The 17466-nt window shown below is 40.1% G+C and overlaps 1 protein-coding gene and 1 long non-coding RNA gene across 3 annotated transcripts in view; one reads left to right on the plus strand and one right to left on the minus strand.

Moving 5' to 3' along the window:
• NR2C2 (nuclear receptor subfamily 2 group C member 2) overlaps nucleotides 1-17466 on the plus strand; it is a 76389-nt gene that overhangs the window by 39274 nt on the left and 19649 nt on the right. For both annotated transcript variants that reach the window (XM_033414101.2, XM_004284314.3), the window contains one exon: nucleotides 9987-10097. In XM_033414101.2, the coding sequence (XP_033269992.1) occupies nucleotides 9987-10097 (111 nt within the window). The remainder of the gene's footprint in view (nucleotides 1-9986; nucleotides 10098-17466) is intronic.
• Nucleotides 1-17466, minus strand: part of LOC125965624 (uncharacterized) — a 189486-nt gene that overhangs the window by 19948 nt on the left and 152072 nt on the right. The window lies entirely within an intron of this gene.

A 17466-nucleotide genomic window follows, 5' to 3' on the forward strand; every position in this document is an offset into this window, starting at 1 on the left:
TATGCCTTACAGCTTTTTCTGTCCTTCATTTCCTGCATTCCTGTCTTCTTTATGTTTAGTTGATTTTTTTGGTATTGAAATGTTTAAATCATTTCTCATTTTTTTGTATATATTCTATAGCTGTTTTCTTCATGGTTACCATGGGGATTACATATAACATCCTAAAGTTACAGATTCACTCTAGTTTGAATTTATACCAACTTAACTTCAATCACACAGAAAAACATTCTTGCTTTACAGCTCTGTCCCCACCCCTTTCAGTTGTTGTTGTCACAGATTACATCTTTATGCATTGTGTGCCCAAAAACATAAGCTAATAATTCTTTTAAATACATTAGTCTCCTATGTAGAAAACAAGAGTTAAAGTCACAACAGTACTAGCTTTTACACTGATAATTGAGGGTTTTTTTTTCTTTAAATGTATTTGTAGAAAAAAAAAAGTATAGTTGTAAACCATCACTACAATAATACTAGCTTTTATAATTGCCCACGTACTTACCTGTATTGAAATCTTTATTTCTCCAATGTCCTAGTGTTTTTTCCTTTCACCTTGCAGGACTCCCTTGAGCATTTCTTGCAGGGCAAAGCTAGTGATCACAAATTCCCTTACCTTTTGTTTATCTGGGAATGTCTTGGTTTCTCCCTCTGTTTTAAAATATGTATTTATTTATCTGTTTATTTTAATTGAGGTATAGTTGATTTACAGTGTTGTGTTTCTGGCGTACAGCAGAGTGATTCAGTTTTTTATATATATATTCTTTTTCATATTCTTTTCCATTATGGTTTATTACAGGATATTGAATATAGTTCCCTGTGCTATACAAAAGGACCTTGTTGTTTATCTATTTTATATATGTAAATATATGTAGTATATATATGTGTGTGTGTGTATAGTTTGCGATAAAAGAAATTTTCACGTATTGAGATACAGGGAAGTCATTCTGGCTTATGCATGAGTTAACCTGAATTTTATGCTAACTAAAATAGCCTGTTTGTGGCGTATCAAACATACATTGTACATATGCTTTAATTATTAAAGAAAAGGGCACACTGACCAGAAGTAAAGAATGTCCATGTCAAAAATAAAGATTCCTCTCTTCCTTAGGTGCCAATGCTGGGCCTTCTTTGATGATAAAACTCCCTTCCCAGGTGCCAAGGCCATGCTGACCTACTGATCACTGATCTTTGTGGGGTCTTTTGTTTTTAAACCTTGAAGAAATGTAATGTTCTTTGTTCTGACAAGATATAAAACTGCTGGAAACCATGCTTCTCCAGAGGAGCTTCTCAGACTAATCTGGGAAGCTGGCTTTTGGGCTTGTCCTTAGTTTGGCTCAAATAAAACTCTTCTTACTATAGATTCTTTATTGATTATTTTCATCGACACTTGTATCTGCTAATCCCAAACTCCTAATTTATCCCCTTCGCCTTTGGTAACCATAAGTCTGTTTTCTACGTCTGTGAGTCTGCTTCTGTTTTGTAAATAAGTTCATTTGTATCATTTTTTTTAAAGATTCCACATATAAGTGATATCATATGCTGTTTCTCTTTCTCTTTCTCACTTACTTCACTTAGTATGATAATCTCTAGGTCCATCCATGTTGCTGCAAATGGCATTATTTCATTCTTTTTTATGGCTGAGTTGTATTCCACTATACACACACACACACACACACACACACACACACACACACACACACTGCATCTTCTTTATCCATTCATCTGTTGATGGACATTTAGGTTGCTTCCATGTCTTGGCTATTGTAAATAGTGTTGCTGTGAACATTGGGGTGATGTTTCTTTTTGAATTAGAGTTTTCACCAGATACATGCCTAGGAGTGCGGTTGCTGGATCATATGGCAACTCTTTCTTTTAGTTTTTTAGCAAACCTCCATGCTGTTTTCCACAGTAGCTGCACCAATTTACATTCCTACCAACAGTGTAGGAGGGTTGTCTTTTCTCCACACCCTCTCCAGCATTTATTATTTGTAGACTTTAAAAAAATTTTTAATTTATTTTTATTTTTGGTTGTGTTGGGTCTTTGTTGCTGCACAGGGACTTTCTCTAGTTGCGGCGAGCGGGGGCTACTCTTCATTGCAGTGCACGGGCTTCTCATTGTGGTGGCTTCTCTTGTGGAGCACAGGCTCTAGGCACGTGGGCTCAGCAGTTGTGGCTTGCAGACTCTAGAGCGCAGGCTCAGTAGTTGTGGCGCACAGGCTTAGTTGCTCCAAGGCATGTGGGATCTTCCCGGATCAGGCCTCGAACCCATGTCCCCTGCATTAGCAGGCGGATTCTTAACCAGTGTGCCACCAGGGCTTCTATTTGTAGACTTTTTAATGATGACTATTCTGACTAGTGTGAGGTGATACCTCATTATAGTTTTGATTTGCATTTCTCTAATAATTAGCGATGTTGAGCATCTTTTCATGTGCCTATTGGCCAACTGTATGGTTTTCTTTGGAGAAATATCTATTTAGGTCTTCTGCCCATTTTTTGACTGGGTTGTTTGCCTTTTTCTGTTATTGAGTTGTATGAGCTGTTTGTATATTTTGGAAATTAAGCCCTTGTCAGTCACATCATTTGCAGGTATTTTCTCACAGTCCGCAGGTTGTCTTTTTGTTTTGTTTATGGTATACTTTGCTGTGCAAAAGCTTGTACGTTTTATTTTTGTTTTTATTTCTATTGTCTTGGGAGACTGACCTCAGAAAACATTGCTACGATTTATGTCAGAGAATGTTTTGACTATGTTCTTTTCTAGGAGTTTTATGGTGTCATGTTTTATATATGTCTTTAAGCCATTTTGAGTTTATTTTTGTGTAGGGTGTGAGGGAGTGTTCTAACTTTGTTGAGTTACATGCGGCTGCCCAGTTTTCCCAACACCACTTGCTGAAGAGAGTCCTTTCTTCATTGTGTATTCTTGCCTCCTTTGTCGAAGATTAATTGACCACAGGTGTGTGGGTTTATTTCTGGTTGATCCATATGTCTGCATTTGTGCCAATATCATGAGATTTTGATTACTCTTGCTTTGTAGTATTGGCTGAAATCTGGGAGGATTATGCTTCCAGCTTTATTCTTTTTTCCTCAGGATTGCTTTGGCAGTTCTGGGTCTTTTTTTTTTTTTTTGTGGTACGCAGGCCTCTCACTGTTGTGGCCTCTCCCGTTGCGGAGCTCAGGCTCCGGATGCGCAGGCTCAGCAGCCATGGCTCATGGGCCCAGCTGCTCCGTGGCATGTGGGATCTCCTGGACCGGGGCACGAACCCGTCTCCCCTGCATCAGCAGGCGGACTCAACCACTGCGCCACCAGGGAAGCCCTCTGGGTCTTTTATGGTTCCATAAAATTTATAGGAGTATTCGTTCTAGTTCTGTGAAAAATGTCATGGGTAATTTGATAAGCATTGCATTAAATCTGTAGATTGCTTTGGGTAGTGTGGCCACTTTAACAATATTAATTCTTCCAATCCAAGAACATGGGATATCTTTCCATTTCTTTGCATTATCTTCAAATTCCTTTATCAGTGTTTTATAGTTCTCAGCATGTAAGTCTTTCACCTCCTTGGTCAGGTTTATTCCTAAATATTTTACTTTTTAATGCAATTTTTAAAGGGTTTTTTTTTTTACGTTCTAATATTTCATTGCTAGTGTAAAGAAATACAACTGATTTATGTATGTTAACCTTGTATCCCTGCTACCTTGCTGAATTCACTTATCACTTCTAGTAGTTTTTATGTGGAGTCTTGAGGGTCTTCTGTATCTTAGTACCATGTCATCTGCATATAATGACAATTTTACCTCTTCCTTCCCGTTTGGATACCTTTTATTTCTTTTTCTTGTCTGATTGTTGTGGCTAGGACTTCCAAAACTTGTTGAATAGAAGTGGTAAGAGTGGGCATCCTTGCTTTATTCCAGATTTTAGCAGGAAGGCTTTCAGCTTTTCACCATTGAGTATTATGTAGGCTGTGGGTTTGTCATAAATAGCTTTTATTATGTTGAGATATGTTCCCTCTATTACTTGGCAAGAGTTTTTATTATGAATGGATGTTGAATTTTATCAAATGCCTTTTCTGCGTATATTGAGATGATCATGTGGTTTTGTCTTTTCTTTTGTTGATGTGTTGTATCACACTGATTCATTTATGTATGTTGAACCATTCTTGTGACCCTGGGATGAATCCAAGTTGGTTGTGGTGTATGATCTTTTTTATGTATTGTTGGGTTCAGTTTGCTAATATTTTGTTGAGAATTTTTGCATCTGTACTCATCAAAGATATTGGCCTGTAATTTTCTTTTTTGGTGGTGTCTTTGTCTGGTTTTGGCATCAGGGTGAGGTGGCTTTCTAGAACGACTTTGGGAGTGTACCCTCCTCTTCACTCTTTTGGAAGAGTTTGAGAATGATTGGTGTAAGTTCTTTTAATGTTTTGTAGAATTCCCCAGTGAAGCCATCTGGTCTTCGACTTTTGTTTGCAGGGAGTTTTTTAAATTACGGATTCTATTTCACGTCTAGTAATCAGTCTGTTCAAATTATTTCTTCTCGATTCAGTTTTGGTGGGCTGTATGTTTCTAGAAACCTGTCCATTTCTTCTAGGTTGTCCAATTTGTTGGCATATAGTTGTATTCTTTTATGTTTTTTTTGTATTTCTGTGGTATCAGTTTCTACTTGTCCTCTTTCGTTTATTTTGTTTATTGGGTCCTCTCTCTTTTCTTTATGGTGAGCCTGGCTAGAGGTTTGTAGATTTTGTTTACCCTTTCAAAAACCCAGCTCTTGGTTTGATTGTTCTTTTTCTGTTGTTTTTTTAATCTCTGTTTATTTCCTCTCTGGTCTTTATTATTTTCTTCCTTCTGCTGACTTAAGGTTTTGTTTGTTCTCCTTTTTCTAATTCTTTTAGATGGCAGGTTAGGATGCTTATTTGAGATTTTTCTTGTATTTTGAGGAAAGCCTGTATTGCTATGAACTTTCTTCTAAGGACAGTTTTTGCTGCCTCCCATAGATTTTGTATGGTTGTGTTATCATTGTCATTTATTTCAACATATGTTCTGATTTCATCGTTGACCTATTGATTTTTTAGCACCATGTTGTTTAGTCTCCATGTAATCGTTTTTTTTTTTTTCTCATTTCTCTTTCTGTGGTTGATTTCTAGTTTCGTGCTGCCATTGTGGTCAGAAAAGATGCTTGAAATGATATCTATCCTCTTAAATTTGTTGAGACTTGTTACGTGTCCTAGTGTATGGTCTATCCTAGAGAAAGTTCCATGTGCACTTGAAAAGAATATGTATTCTGGGTTTTTTTGATGTAGTGTCCTGAAAATATCAATTAAGTCTAACTGTTCTGTTGTGTCATTTAGGATCTCTGTTGCTTTATTGATTTTTCTGTCTGGACGATCTGTCCACTGATGTCAGTGAGGTGTTAAAATTTCCTACTATTACTGTGTTCTCATCAGTTTCTCCATTTATATCTGTTAGTATTTGTTTTATCTATATAGGTGCTCCTATATTGGGTGCATATGTTAATGAGCATAATAGCCTCTTCTTGTATTGATCCTTTTATCATTATATAGTGTCCTTCTTTGTCTTTCTTTATGGATTTTGTTTTAAAGTCTGTTTTGTCTCATATGAGTATTGCTGCCCCTGCTTTCTTCTGATTTCCGTTTGCATGAAATATCTTTTTCCATCCCTTCACTTTCAATCTATGTGTGTTCTTCACTCTAAAGGGTTCCTTGTAGGAAGCATATTGTAGGCTCTTATTTTATTATCCAGTCTACCACTCTGTGTCATTTGATGGGGGCATATAATTTAAGGTAAATATTAATAGATATATATTTATTGCGATTGTAAATGTTTTCCAGTTGATTTTATATTTCTTCTTCGTTCCTTTTTTTTGTTTTTCCTTTTGTGGTTTGATGGTTTTCTTTTATATTATGCTTGTGTTTTCTTATTTTTAGTTTTTGTGAATAATGTTTTTGATTTGTGGTTACCCTGTTTTTCAGGTATGCTAACCTATTACTGTTATCTACTTGCTTTAGACTGGTTGTCATATAGGCTCCAAATACATTCTAAAAAAAAAAATCTACAATTTCTTACTCCCTTCCCCACATTTTATGATTTTTATGTCCTCTTTTTTTTTTTTTTTTTTTTTTTTGCGGTACGCGGAGCTCTCACTGTTGTGGCCTCTCCCGTTGCGGAGCATAGTCTCTGGACGCGCAGGCTCAGCGGCCATGGCTCATGGGCCCAGCCGCTCCACGGCATGTGGGATCTTCCCAGACCAGGGCACGAACCCGTGTCCCCTGCATCGGCAGGCAGACTCTCAACCACTGCGCCGCCAGGGAAGCCCCTATGTCCTCTTTTATATCTTCATGTTTATGCTTTTGCTGTTCATTGTAGTTATCACTTTCACCCCCCAAATTTTTTTTAAATTTTTTAATCTGCATACTGGCTTATTTAAGTGATATACTTTTCAATTATGTTTTTTTAAAGTAATTTATTTATCTATCTGTCTATTTATTTTTGACGGTGTTGGGTCTTCATTGCTGTAGATGGGCTTTCTCTAGTTGCAGCAAGTGGGGAGTACTCTTTGTTGCGGTGTGTGGGCTTATTGCGGTGGCTTCTCTTGTTAAGGAGCATGGTCTCTAGGCACATGGGCTTTGGTAGTTGTGGCATGCAGACTCTAGAGCACAGGCTCAGTAGTTGTGGCACACGGGCTTAGTTGCTCTGCGACGTATGGTATCTTCCCATACCAGGCTCGAACCCCTGTTCCCTGCATTGGCAAGCGGATTCTTAACCACTGCGCCACCAGGGAAGGCCCCAGTTGTGGGTTTTTTTTTTTTTCTTTCCTATAGATTCTTGCTGCTGCTGCTGCTGCTGCTGCTGCTGTTTTTTTTTTTTTTTTTTGCTTCTATCTTATTTAGAGAAGACTTTTTTATATTTCTTTCAGGTTAAAAGTTTAGTATTGCTGTATTCTTTTAGTTTTTGCTTGTCTGAGAAATTCTTTGACTCTCCTTCTATTCTAATGATAATCTTGTTGTGTAGAGTATCCTACGATGCAGGTTTTTCCCTTTTAGGACTTTGAATTTATCTTGCCACTCCCTTCTGACCTGCAGCATTTCTGTAGAGAAATCACCAGATAGCCTTATGGGGGTTCCCTTATAAAATTAACTCTTTGTTTTTCTCTTGCTGCGTTTAGAGTCCTCTCTTTATCTTTAACTTTTGCCGTTTTAATTATAATCTCCCTCACTTTTGAAGGATAGTTTTGCCGGGTATGGTATTTTGGGTTGACAGGTTTCTTTTCTTTGAGCACTTTGACTGTATTGGCCAACTGCCTTCTGACCTCCAAAGTTTCTCCTGAGAAATCTGCAAATAGTCTAATTGCAGGTCCTTTGTATGTGATAGTTTGCTTCTCTCTTACTGTTTTCAAGATGTTCTCTTCTTGTCTTTTGAAAGTTTGATTATAATGTCTTGATTTCGGTCTCTTTGAGTTCCTATTACTTGGAGTTTGGTGGGCTTGGATGTTTATGTTCATGTCTTTGATCAAATTTGGGAAGTTTTCAGACATTATTTCTTCATATATTCTTTGCTCACCCCCTTTTTGTCCTCCAGACTCCCACAATGCTATGTTGGTCTACTTTTTGGTATCCTGTAGGCCTCACAGGCACTGGTCAGTTTTCTTCAATCTTTTTTCTTTCTGTTCCTCAGACTCACTACTTTCTATCAAGGTAACTGATTCTTCTGCTTGTTCAAATCTTCCTTTGAATCCTTTTAGTGAATTTTTCATTTCAGTTATTGTAGTTTTCAGCTCCAAAAAATTTTTTTTGGTTTCTTTCTAGGTTTTATATCTGTTTATTGGTATTTCCATTTTGTTCTTACATCGTTTGTTGAGTTTTCCACGTCTTCCTTTAGTTCAGTCTTTGTCTAATACATTTGACATGAGATCTTTTCCAGGGATAACTTACATTGATTTTTTTTTCCTTTGAATGGATCATAATTTCTTGTTTCTTTGTATGCCATGTGGTTTTGTTGTTGTTGAAACAACATTTGAATCTGGACATTTAAATCTAATAATGTGGTAACTGTGGAAATCAGATTCTCTCCCTTTCCAAATATCTCCTGTTTTTTGTTACTTTATTGTTTTTGTTGTAAGCTGTTTTCCAAGGAGCATCCTGACATGTAAACTTAACGTCTTTTCTAGGGTCTTTTCTGAACCTGTGCCTTTCTCTGAGCATGTGTATTTACTTTCTAATTGTCCCTGTATATGCAGTTAGTTTTGAATGTCCTTGTCTTTAATGTCTGGTTCCCAATAGAGGATAAAGAGAAAAATGGGGAGGTGGGGGAAGCAATCCAGTCTTTTAAGTCCCCTGGAAATCACTTCAGCAGAAATGGAGGGGCTTGCAACAGTAGGAAGAAGTACAAAGACAATGGATACCCCTTCTTTGTCTGCACCTGTGGGATCAGAGGAAGCAATCATTGATTGGAGCACAGATCCCCACCCTGTGGGAGCCCACCCTGGCTCCCACAAGCTGTGTGCAAGCTGCTTCTGGAACATGTGCACAGGTGCCTGTTATAGGGTAGATGTGGGGAATGGGTAGCTGCTGCTACTGTGCTAGGAGCTGGAGTTGACCAAAATTAACTGCAATTTATGGTCCAAGGCTTCCCCTGGAAATTGCAAGCCTCCAGTAGACTCCTGAGTTCCAAAATAGTTACATCAGACAGATTCCACTAGTGCAATTGTGGTCTAGGTAGGGAAAGAGATTCCTGGTGCTTCCTACTCCACCATCTTCCCAGAATTCTCTCTCTTGAGTTAATTGTTTTCCATATAGTAGGAGGGAGGGGTCCAGTTTCATTCTTCTATGTTGTGTCCAGTTGTTCCATTACCATTTGTTGAAAATACTGTTCTTTCCGCATTGAATTGGCACGCCACTTTTGTCAAAAATCCGCCTTTCAGACACAGCAGGCGGATTCTTAACCACTGCGCCACCGGGGAAGCCTAGTACTTCTGTTCTTATTTTCGTTAGTGTTTTTATCATGAAAGAGTGTTGAATTTTGTCAAATGCTTCCTCTGTACGTTGAGATGATCATTTGGCTTTTGTCCTCTGTTCTTGGGTGTGTTATATTGTTTGATTCATATGCTGAACCAACCTTGCATTCCTGGGATAAATCCCACTTAGTCATAGTGTATGATTCTTTATATGCTTCTGGATTCATTTTGCTAGGGTTTTGTTGCAGATTGTTGCATCTATATTCATAAGGAATATTGATCTGTAGTTTTCTTGTGATGTCTGTCTGGTTTTGGTATCAGGTAATCCTGGCCTCATAGAATGAATTGGGAAGTGTTGCTTCCTCCTCCTCCTCCTCTTCTTCTTTTTCCTTTTTTTGTTTTTTGTTTTTTTGAAGTTTGAAAAGCATTGGTTCATGATATACTTTTATTCAAGGAAAAATAATATCTGCTCACTTCAGGTGCCCAAGTGACCATTCAGAACCTTGAACCTTGGCTTTAGTGGGTATTGACCTTGTGTTATTGATGAGCTTTTTCCGATTTCATCCCAGTGAGGATGGGAGGTTGCCAGACTCTTTCACAAGTATTAATCCCAGTAGTTTCCAGTGTAATTCTGGTTGTTTGCCATCCTCAACAGTATTGTGAGAGCCTGTCTTCTGGAACCTGTCATCTTAAAGGAGTGCTTTATAGCTGGCCTTAGAGACAGTGAAAAAAATTCAAAGATGATCTCTAAGAAGTTATTTTGGTAGCTTTTTATTTTATTGATGCTGTGCAGAGCAGACCTGAAAATACCTTTCATTTTTTTCTTGCATTTTCAACATTAGAAACAGCTATTGTAGCTGTTTCTTAGGATCATTCTGTGGAAATATCTCATTGATTCCTTTGTCATCGAAAACTATACAATTTTATCACTCAAAAAGCTACAGTGAAAGCAAGAGGCATGGTCCTCAAACCACCACTGGGCATCTTTCTAAGCCCCCTTGTGATGCAGCCCTCTTCTCACCCGCAGGTACCACGTACACAGACTTCTCGGCCGGAATCTCCAGGGATGACCAGCCCCTCCCCGCGCATCCAGATAATCTCCACTGATTCTGCGGTAGCCTCACCTCAGCGCATTCAGGTACCTGCACCAGTCCCACTTGGTTCCAGCCACCTGCCTGAGGGCAGACCTGCCTTCCCTGAATCGTTTCTGAAAACAAACCTGCCTAAGGGTTTCACTAAGGAGCTGTGCTTCTTAGGCATCAAGTATAGTACAATCTCACTTATTTTTTAAAAGATAAAAGAAGAAAGATTTTACATTTACTAAGCTGACTTACTTTCAATCTAAAAGTCTGAACTGTCACTTCAAACTATTGGAATGAAGTACCATTTATTACTTATGTGCTTCAAAATTGAGAGGTAGTATGTCTTAGTCGTTAAGAGTGTGGACCTCCACTTGAAGTCAAATCCAGTGCCCCATTTTATAGCTTTTCTAATGTCTCACTGTTTCCATTTAGAAAATGTACATAATAGTAGTACTTATCTCATAAGGTTATTAGGAAGAATCAGTGACTATTGCTTGTAAAATGCTTGAAACGGTGCTTGGCACATAATAACATTCGGTATGTACTAATTATCTATAATAACTATTATTGCTAGTATTGTTGTTAACTAATTGATGATATTCACTTATGGGAGGTTTAGTCTTCCCAGGGCTCTGAACCTGCCTCTTTCCCACTGAACAAAAAGAAGGTACATGTATCATGATCAACAAGCAAGAAGAAGGGAAAATTATTGATGAAACACATACATTAAAGATTCATATACACTACCAAATGTAAAATAGATAGCTAGTGGGAAGCAGCCGCCTAGCACAGGGAGATCAGCTCGGTGCTTTGTGACCACCTAGAGGGGTGGGATAGGGAGGGTAGGAGGGAGGGAGACGCAAGAGGGAAGAGATTTGGGAACATATGTATATGTATAACTGATTCACTTTGTTATAAAGCAGAAACTAACACACCATTATACTCCAATAAAGATGTAAAAAAAAAAGAAGAGATTCATAGTTATCTCAGAAGGCCAAACCAAAACACATGCACGGAAATGAACGGCAGAGAAAACTCTAGTTATGTAACGTAAGTTTGAGAGAATAGCAGGTGGACAGGTATTTGAGTGAATAAGTAAAGGATTGCTTTCATTTACAGTTTCTTTATTTTAAAACTCAGTATTAAGTGAGTAGTATGCTGTAATAAGTAGATGACTTCCATAGTGTTCACCCATTCTTAAAAGTGATTTTATGGATTATTATAAACTAAGCATAGAAGAGTTCTAATAAAGTGAAATGAGTTGATAAAAATTATATTTCCATCATGTCCGAATTACATAATATTTTATCATAAATAACGAAGTTCATACACTTCTTTTCTTCACACCAAGTAGGAAACACATATCTGAGTGTCTAGAAATTCAGATAATTGGTCCAACGTTAATGAGATTTTACTATTCCTCAGAATTAGAAACTTTATATAACTAAGTTATTTTTTTCTCTTTTGCTTTGTTCTTATTTGCTGATTGTGACTTGAAAATGAGTCCTTTATAGTTTTATGTAGCAGGTGTTAGGATCCTGCCTACATAACTCTCCCAACTCTAACTAACTAGGAACTAACTTTGTACGTTTAACCATGGATGTTATATTATGGTTTCACAACCATCTGAGGGCAGATGAGAACATAGAAAGTTCTTCCAGAAAACTCCATCGGTAGCTAGTTTGTGTTTCAAGAGAGGGTATACAGCCCCCTGTATTGGTATAAGAAGGATCTTTCTGTTTTCCCGAGGGGTATTCAGGCATCCCATTCCGTACAGTGGGGCTGTTCCCATGCCCTGGTGCTTGGCCCATGGTTCCACCACTGTCCTGGCTAGAATGCAGTAAGATTCTTGAGCAGCAGTCTTGTAGAATAGATCTTTGGCGTTGAGCTTTCAGTTTCTTTAGGGAAGATAACCCATTAGCAAGAGTTTTATGTAAAGTAAGTATAGTTGAAAATCTTTTCATTGTGTACTGTCAATAAAATTAGACATACCTTGGGACTCCCCTGGCGGTCCAGTGGTTAAGACTCCATGCTTCCACTGCAGGGGACACGAGTTTGATCCTTGGTTGGGGAACTAAGATCCCGCATGCTGTGCTGTGGGGCAAAAAAAAAAATAAAAAAAAAGAGACCTACCTCGGTGCAACAGAACTGACTGTTTTTCAAGGTTTGGTTTTTTTGAAGGAAAGTTATAGGTCATAGGTTGGTTTCTGGGTTCTTGATGTTGGTGCTGTGGCTTTGATGAAGTTTTCATTTCTAGTCCTGACTTCAGTAATGGATCTCTGATCCCCTGAGGTGTGGGGAAAGAATACATTTTCTGATATTTTAATAACAACAGTGCTCTGAACTCAAATAGTGGCTTGTGTGATAAGGTTGGGAGGGAAAGATTATTCAGTAAGGATGGCAAGCTATGCAATATTTAGGAGCTTTGGCTCTGAATGGAACAGATTTTAGGGTCAAATCTTGCTTCCACTCAGCACTGTGACCCTGGGAAACGTTTCTGTAACATCTATAATTGTAAAGTGACAGCAGTAATAGTACCTGTTTTATAGGATTGTAAAAGGATTAAGAGATACTGCCTATAAAGCTGTAGGAAGTAGATGTCAATAAATGTTAGCATCTGTGTTATATAATTTTTTAATGTTTTATTTTCATATAAGTTCAAACTTAAGGAAAATAATACACATAAATCCTGTGTCCCCTTTACACAGATTCACCAGTTGTTTGCTGTAACATTCTGGATGTATGTATAATGTGTTTTTTCTGAATCATTTGAGAATAAAGTGGAGACATCATGCCTCTTTGCCCTGGATACTTCAGCATGTATTTTCTCTTACATAATTACAATACAGTTATCAAAATCAGTAAATTTAATATTGAAACATGCCATTATCTAGTCCATAGTCCATATTCTAAAATTTCATCAGTTTTCCCAGTTAAATCCTTTATAACTATTTTTCCCATTCCAGGATTTATTTTTGTTTTTAATAATGATAGCAAAGCCGGGCGTGGTGGCGCGCGCCTGTAGTCCCAGCTACTCGGGAGGCTGAGGCAGGAGGATCGCTTGAGCCTAGGAGTTCTGGGCTGTAGTGCGCTATGCCGATCGGGTGTCCGCACTAAGTTCGGCATCAATATGGTGACCTCCCGGGAGCGGGGGACCACCAGGTTGCCTAAGGAGGGGTGAACCGGCCCAGGTCGGAAACGGAGCAGGTCAAAACTCCCATGCTGATCAGTAGTGGGATCGCGCCTGTGAATAGCCACTGCACTCCAGCCTGGGCAACATAGCGAGACCCCGTCTCTTAAAATTAAATTAAATAAATAAATAAATAAATAATGAAAGCAAAAATTAAGGTGTCAGTCAACACAAGCCCAACATATCTAGTTGTGCAGACCAACAGAGGGCTGATCTGATGATGGACTTGTGTTCATCAGTATAATGTCATCCTAATGGCAGCAAAAGGGCTTTGGGGCCAAGTGCGAAGGGTGGTGGTCCTCAGAGCAGGAGAGGTAGCCTTGTGACTGGGGTTGAGAGCTGTTGTTTTTTGGGGTACAGAGGTCTAGGGCAGAAACTATGGGAGGAAGGAGATGGAGATAAGAAAAGCTGTAGGAGAACACCTGCTTGTCTGAAAATGAAGCTTAGTCGGAGCCATGCCATCACAAAATCTAGCTTCTCAGTAAATTTCATGGGTTTTCATCATATGTAGTCTTTTTAGGCCAGTGGTTTTCAAACTGTGTTCTTTACTGTTTCCCAGATTACACAAACATTATGTTCAAATTTCATTTTTTAGTCCAGCTTTCAAAGCAATTAAAGTAGATTAAAAGAAAAATACACTTGAACATGGTCACATACCAAATTTGACATGCTGGAGGTCACTGGTGCACTCACTTGTAATCTGTGTTCATTCCCTTTGGGGCAGATCTTGGCTTAAACCTTCTTTTGCCATCTCCATGGATTTTAAGGTTTTCCAGAGCTATTCCTCCACACTCCCCATTTCACATTTATGTTTTCAGGAGAGCATAATTATACTTATTGTTTGAAGGAAATGTTTAAATTTGAGCTTATAAAATACATTTATATAATACAGTGCTTTTTTATCTACTTTATTTTTTGAGGTTTCACATGTTACTAGAAAAGACTTCTGCTGTTTATATGTTTTTTAAAAGTTTGAAATCCTTACTACATTCCCCAGGGGACTGCATCTTGGGCTCTTGTAGCATCCTCCTTCCCTAGGTCTCTCTTCCACCAGCTCTTTATTTCTGCACACCCTTCTTGAGCAGCCAGTACCTGTTCTCTGTCCTTTCTCCATCCGCAACCATCTGATATTTCCTTTCTTGCTCTGATATTCTAGTGGCCCCTCTCAGGTACTCGTAGGAGTTGTCTGTTTGTACGTGCTGACTGGGTAGTAGTTGCACACTGTAACAAAGTCACACCATACAGAGTAAAAGACGAGTCTCCCTCCCTCCCTCTTCATGGAGTCACTCACGTCTCTCCCAAGAAAAGCCACTGTTACCATATTGCATATTCATTCTTTCAGAGATGGGCTGTGCATCTACACCTGCAAGCATACATGTAAACAATACAGCATATTTTTACACTCCTGTCGACATTCTGCCCACACTGCTCTGGACTTCACTCTCTTTTGGAGGTATTTCCCTGTGGTACAAATAAGCTGCCTCTTTCTCTTGAGTGGCAGTTTGATATCCCATTTTTTGGATGCTGCAATAAATAACATTTTACCTGCTTAATTTAAGACATGTGAGAGTATTTCTGTAGGATCCGTTCCTCAAAGTAGGATTGCTGGAAGGGTGTGTCATGTGTAGTTTGTTTATTTTGTTTGTTTTTTTTTTTTAAGAAGGAATGTTATCTTTTATTTAGTTAGTTAGATTTGGCTGCATTGGGTCTTCTCGTTGCTGCACGGGCTCCCCTCTAGCCTCAGCGAGCAGGGGCCACTCCTCACCGCGGTGTGCGGGCCTCTCATCGCGGTGGCCTGTTGTTGTGGAGCACGGGCTCTAGGCGCGCCGGCTCAGTAGTTGTGGCTCACGGGCTCTAGAGCGCAGGCTCAGTAGTTGTGACGCACGGGCTCAGCTGCTCCACGGCATGTGGGATCTTCCCAGAAGAGGGATCAAACCCGTGTCCCCTGCATTGGCATGTGGACTCAGAACCACTGCGCCACCAGGGAAGTCCCTTATGTGTAGTTTTGACAGTAGTTGCCAGACTGCCTTACAAAGAGGTTCCACCAACTTATACTCCCACCAGCCTGGTATGAGAGTGCCCATTTCCTTACACACTCAGCTATATATTTTGATATATATATGTGTGTTTGATACATATATTTGTGGCCCAGAATGTGGTCTGTCTTAGTGAATGTTCCATGCAGGCTTGAGAAGAATGTATATTCTGCTGTTGCTAGATGGATGAGTTTACACATGTCAGTTATATCAAGGGGGTTGCTAGTGCTCCTCAGGTCAACTATATCCTTATTGATTTTCTGCCTGCTTGATCTGTCAGTTGCTTACAGAAGAGTGATGATAACTCCAACTATAATGGTTGATTACTCTATTTCTTTTCGGCAGTCCTATCTTTTTTTTTAAATTTAATTTATTTATTTATGGCTGGGTCTTCTTTGCTGCGCACAGGCTTTCTCTTGTTGCGGTGAGCGGGGGCTACTCTTCGTTGCGGTGTGCAGGCTTCTCATTGTGGTGGCTTCTCCTGTTGCGGAGCACAGGCTCTAGGCACACAGGCTTCAGTAGTTGTGGTGAGCAGGCTCAGTAGTTGTGGCACACGGGCTTAGTTGCCCTGTGGCATGTGGGATCTTCCTGAACCAGGGCTCGAACCTGTGTCCCCTGCATTGGCAGGCAGGTTCTTAACCACTGCGCCACCAGGGAATCCCCTTAAAGGTCTTTTGGCCATTCACTTGGAAGCGATGATGTGCTGGGACTCGTGTCCAGCCTGTGGCTCTCTGGTCTTGCATTCACTGGGCCCTCAGCCTGCAACCCACTCTGTCACAGCTCTGCACGGCTTCCTCTCTTGCCTCATTTGGGTCTTTGTCCACCGTCACTCCCTCAGAGAGGTCTTTGCTCTTGAAGCTGCCCCCCTGCCTCCTTCCCCATATTTTGTTCTGTCCATTATCCTGCTTTTTTGTTTCCTCTGTGTTTCCTTCCTGCCTCTTCATGTCGGGGTGCACAGTCTGTCTTTCCTCTAGCAGGCGAGCTCCCCGCCGTGTTCACACTTCCATCTCTAGTACCGAGAATAGTGCTGGTCACCTAGTGGGTGCCCAGTAAACACGTGTTAAGTAATTGACTCTTTCCTTGCTTGTGTCATTTTCTTTTGAACCTACCAGCATTGTTGGATTTTCCGTATTGGACTGTTGGCAAAGCTGTAGGACTCTGTGTGAGTTTGCTGTCTGAACCTTGGGATGCCATGACCCAAAGCAGTTCTATCAAGAGGTGGCACAGATTCCAGATATGTTGTCCATAAATGTGCTGTAGGGAGCTGGGGTACAACCAGAGACACAGTATGTCTCCCCTTCCCAAGGCCCAGCGCACGCACCGCAAGAGTCCTGTCTGCAGTGAGGGCCTGCTGGGGGTCCTCAGGGAAAAGGTGGCCCCATGCTCCAAGTTGGGCACTTGGCCTGGAAGAGAGACAGGAATGGGCTAGAACAGCTTCAAAGAACTTCACGAGCAGGAATAAGAGAAGTTGCTCTAACGTAGCAGCTATCTTAATTGTGACTGATGCACTTAGGCAGGGATGCAGGGAAGAGGTGAGCTATGGCAGTGGGGCTCATGACTGGTGGCCGTCCCTGGAGAAATGAGGCTCAGGGCTTCTCCGGAGTCAGCGCCCACTGCCTCCAGGGCTTCCACAGTCTTTTATTCACATCTTCTCTCCATGTGCCAGGCCCTGTGCTGGCCCTGGGGATGCAGCCCTGAAACAGGTGTTATCTCTATGCTTAGAGACCTCAGAGTCAAGAGGTGGGAGAAGTTGGATGTGTGTCAGCAAGGGACTCCCTGCATTCTGTCACTTCAAGGCAGAATTATTTATAGGACCTTCCCTTCAGAAATAGCCCTTTAAAGCAGCCATTCTCAGGTTTTGGGGTTTCAAAAAGTTAGGGTAGGGAATTCCCTGGCGGTTCAGTGGTTAGGGCTCCACGCTTCCACTGCAGCGGGCCTGGATTCGGTCCCTGGTCGGGGTACTAAGATCCCGCATGCTGTGCAGCATGGCCCAAAAAAAAACAAAGTTAGGGTTGCCCACATTTCTTATTATGCCTAGGACAAGAATTTTTTTTCTTGTTTTTTTAGTTAAACCTATCATCTACTATTTATTACTGTCTTCATTTCATAACAGAAAGGGCCTTTCTTTGTCCAGGTTTATTGAACTGTAATTGATATGCAGCACTAAGTTTCAGGTATAGAACATAATAACTTGATTTA

Source organism: Orcinus orca, chromosome 10 (assembly GCF_937001465.1).
Source record: "Orcinus orca chromosome 10, mOrcOrc1.1, whole genome shotgun sequence".
In the NCBI taxonomy this organism is placed as follows: Eukaryota; Metazoa; Chordata; class Mammalia; order Artiodactyla; family Delphinidae; genus Orcinus; species Orcinus orca.